This window comes from Theropithecus gelada, chromosome 10 (assembly GCF_003255815.1).
Source record: "Theropithecus gelada isolate Dixy chromosome 10, Tgel_1.0, whole genome shotgun sequence".
Taxonomy (NCBI): Eukaryota; Metazoa; Chordata; class Mammalia; order Primates; family Cercopithecidae; genus Theropithecus; species Theropithecus gelada.
Genome location: NC_037678.1, coordinates 9,150,276 through 9,154,473, shown reverse-complemented (window position 1 = coordinate 9,154,473; position 4,198 = coordinate 9,150,276). Strand labels below are relative to the sequence as shown.

The 4,198-nt window shown below is 57.9% G+C and overlaps 1 protein-coding gene across 1 annotated transcript in view; it reads left to right on the top strand.

Annotated features, from left to right (window-relative positions):
- Positions 1-1,254: 1,254 nt before the first annotated feature.
- The window catches only part of LOC112633199, a 14,572-nt gene continuing 11,628 nt past the window's right edge, over positions 1,255-4,198 (top strand). The window contains 3 exon segments of the mRNA XM_025399645.1: positions 1,255-1,321; positions 3,617-3,857; positions 3,859-3,883. Coding sequence (XP_025255430.1) covers positions 1,255-1,321; positions 3,617-3,857; positions 3,859-3,883 — 333 coding nt within the window.

The following is a 4,198-nucleotide window of genomic DNA, read 5'->3' as shown; positions in this document are numbered from 1 at the left end:
TCTGCTACCATGCAGAAAACCAAACATTTACTGCAGCCCACCTGGAGCTTCAGAGCCATAGAACTAGAGCTGAACAGCACCTTAGAGGTCGCTACATTAGGTGGTTCGGCAACTGAGACCCAGAGTTGCTGCTAAGCTTGCTCAAGATCCCACATCAATGTACGGCAGAATCGAGAACCTGGCATCCCCTGACAAGTCTGGCTTTGCTCTGATGCTGGTCTGAGGTGGACGATGACATCCAGAACCTTGGCTTCACCCACACATCCAAGTAACCCGAAGACCACAGGGGCCAGCGTCCTGCTGGGAAGGTATGAGAGGGGACCACAGCAAACAGCCAATTGGCACCTTAAGTCCCCACGATGACTGGGAAGCAGGGATTCCTTATCCACGACAAGCCTGAAGCAGGCTGGCAGAGCTGCCCCCCTTTCAGTGGTGCCTGGTCTCCTGGCACCTGCCCCTTTTCCCCTCTCCCCTGAAGACCAAAGAACCTCAGGCAGTAGGTTTTGTCACTTCCTTTTGGGGAACAGGCTTCAGGCTGTGTAGAGGGTATAAAGCCCCAGTTATGCATGCCACATATACACTGGCGTGCCTTGTAGGGTAAACGTGCAGGGCATAAACACAGCATCAAAACATGCCACAAGCCCTTGAGGCTCACGAGCTCATAGGAGAAGGCATGATGCCCACCCGCGTCCCTGCATCTGCCAACACAGGGTATCTTGTGCTGGGCTGCCTGAGGTGCTGTCCTTGCCTGTCATCCTCCTTTTCTCTTGCAGCCTCAGGTCCCAGCCCGGGATGGTTTCCACTGCGTGCCTGGGCCTCCAGGGCTCCTCCGTGCCGATGCATGCTTGCTGTGGGCGTGGAGCTTACCATTCTCACCTGGCAGCCCCAGTTATGGCTCCCAGCCTGGGGGAGAACTTCCCTTTCCAAAGTTAGATAACAGGCTGAGCTCTCTGTCAGAGGATTGGCGCGACAGCTCCACGTGCTGCAGCTGGCGCAGGGCCAGGCCCGCCCTGCCAAGCAGCGGGAAGGGAAGGCCTGGCTGCAGCCGGAGCTGGCAGGTGGCCAAGCCGGGGGTGGACGGGCGGGCCGGGACTGGTGCTGGCCATTGGCTGCCTCAAGGCTCCCACCCCGCCTGCCTCCCCTTAGCCTGCGGCTTTGGCCGGCCCCTGCCTCTCCAGCTGCTTCTGAACTCCCTGGAGCAAGCACCTCCTGCTGGGCTGTGTGAGCTGCGACCGGTTCCCAGTGGCCCCTGCCATGGACATGCCTGAGGTCCTCAAGTCCCTGCTGGAGCACTCTCTGCCTTGGCCAGAGAAGAGAACAGGTAGGAGCGCAGGTGACCGGCAATGGCTGGCTGCCCAGGTACTCGAGGGTGCGAGGGGGCAGCCACAAGCACAGTGGCAGGACAGGCATCTCCAAGCCAGGGAGGGTCCCGGTAGTGGTGTGCCCTTGGTCTCAGGTTGCAGAGTGCGGAGAGGGGTTCGAAGAGGCATATGTCACACCGGCTCGGGGACTGTTTCCTAGGCCTGCCGGATTTTGGGAAGCCATGGCCAGTGTGTGGCCACTGACAGGTGCTGTGCTCATGTGGGACCAGGACAGGACAGGACAAGACAGGACAGGACGGGGGTCCTGTTGAAAGAATCTGGCTGGACGCTGACTGCTTATGAAGCTCCCTCCCGCTGTACGCTGGGGGTGGCAGAGTGGCAGGGACTGTGGATTTGGGGAGCAGAAGCCTGGGTCTGAAGCAGAGGCTTTCCTTGGTGCGCCTGCTGCAGCTCCCGCTTGCCGGAGGGCTGAACTCATGGATGGGATGGAAGCTGTTATGTAACAGGACCACAAGGCTCGAAGCCCTGCGTTCCTAGGATACCACAGGCAAAACACGCGCGAGGGAGGAAAGAGGAGGGCGTGGACCACGGGGCAGACCTGGTGGCCAGCACCAGTTGTCTCCTGAGTCCTGCCTGGTAACCCCACGGCCAGATTAGTTTGGGAGAGAATCCTGATAAATCTCTCTCCAAATCTCTTCTGTTCCCAGACTTCAGGGGTCACCCCCAGGTCCCCAGGGCTCCAACTCCTCCTTGCCTTTACAGGGGCCCATTGGCCTCTGCTGCCTGAGTCTGACTTGGGTGCCTGGGGTGTCCTCTCAGGGGACCTTTCTCAGGCCTCCCTCTCATCCTGCTGTGCCAGCACCTGCTACCTAGCATCACCAGGTGGCCCTGGTGGTCCCTGCAGGACTTCCTTCCACAGGATGCTCTCAGCCCATTCCCAAACCAGAGCCAGGAGACAGACCCGACAGCCCCTGGCCTCCCTTCACCCCTCTGGCACCGGGTGTGGGTTTGCTTGCGCTAAACCAGGAAAGGAGGGTCAGCAGGTTCTGTTCCTAAGGACACAGTGCCCGAATGGGGAAGGGGGTTCTGGGAGCTCAGGGCAGGGGCTCCTGAGCTCTCGCCTGCAGCTCTGGGCTCAGGCCCCTCCAATCACACCCCATACTGCCAAATGCTGGGACACTCCAGGCCACCCTCCAAGATGAGTGTCACAGAAGGCGCTCCTGGGGCCTCCTAGCACTGGGGACACCAGTTGTTCACCAGGAGAAGGCCACCTCCTCAGGGAAGCCCTGTGCAACTCAGCCCGAGGGATCTGCCCCCGTTTGGAGTCCACACCCACAAACAAGCCATAGCTGACTTTTTTGGCATCTCTGAGTGGCCTGTGAGGGTTGGCAGAGCTGAGCACCTATCCAAAAGCTAAGGTGGACAGTCCCCTCCTTGTTCCAGGAACCCAGGAAGGGTGGTGCAGCCGCTCCTGGCTCCCCTCAGGTGTCCCAGGATGTCCCCCAGCACGCACACGAAGGGTGAGGCTGCCAGTGGGGTAGGGAGGATTCTCAGGGGCGACTCGGGGCACTGCTCCTCAGATGAGGATAACAAGGCCTTTGAAGTGTGGCAGCAGCTGCCAGGCTCTGGCTCCCAGCTGGTCTGCAGAGCCCTGCAATAGCCGGAAAGTCCCCCTCCCTCACTGTGGATGAGCGAAGTCAGGGCCTGGCACATAGGGGACCGCCCAAGGTTTCAGGCAGAGCTTTGCCGAGCACTGGCAAGCTGTGGCTGAGAATTAGTCCAGCGTGGCTGGGCAGGTCCAACGGGTGTGGGCCAGTCTTGGGTCACCTCCTGTCCCTTCATGTGGCGTCTCACTGAGGGTGAGAAGCATGAGGTCCCACGGGACTGACAGATGCCTGCAGCCAACTGCTAGATAAAATGGGGGGAAGAGGGTTGAAGAGCCACAGGGGTCACAACGACCGCAGCACATTCTTGCCCCCTAATCTGCGATCAGTTTCCCAAAGCCGCCCGAATCTCCAGACCATTTATAAACACAAATGTCTACCTGAAAAGCAATAGACCTTGTTGAAAAGAGGGTATATCCGCCACACAGAATGATTACGGAATTACTTGCCATTGGGGACCACGTACTTAAGTTGTTGTTGAAGCGGCTTCTCTCCCATCTCCCACTGCTCTGACTTTGGGTTTGAATGGGAGAAAGACGACAGAGACCAGGTGCTCCAGAAAAGAGGGATGCCCTCAGGCCCGCGTGCCCTTGCTTTGGTGGACTTCCTGCTGCTCCCGTCCGGTGGAAGGGGGCAGTTCTCTCTTTGGAGGACTGTTTACAAACTCCCCATTTTCTCTTCTTTCCCCTGCCCCATGGCTGTGCTTCAGCACGCATTTAGGTCACGTGCAGAGCGTATCTCGCCTCCAGTGGGAGGGAAGTGTACTGGAAAGCCGTGCGGAGTGTGAGAAACTCCAGGTCTGCTCTCTGCTCTCTGCTCCATGCAGTCTCTCACTCCACTTTCTTTTATTTTCTTTCTTTCCTTTTTTTTTGAGACAGAGTCTTGCTCTATCGCCAGGCTGGAGTGCATGCAGTGGTGCAATTTAAGCTCACTGCAACCTCCGCCTCCCGGTGGAGAGAATTCAAGCAATTCTCCTGCCTCAGCCATCCAAGTACCTGGGACTACAGGCGCCGCCACCATGCCAGGCTAATTTTTGTATGTTTAGTAGAGACGGGGTTTCACCATGTTGGCCAGGATGGTCTTGATCTCTTGATCTCGTGATCCGCCCGCCTCGGCCTCCCAAAGTGCTGGGATTACAGGCGTGAGCCACCGCGCCCACTGTTTTTTTGTTGTTGTTGTTTGTTTTTTTTTTTTTTTTTTTTTTTTTTTTTT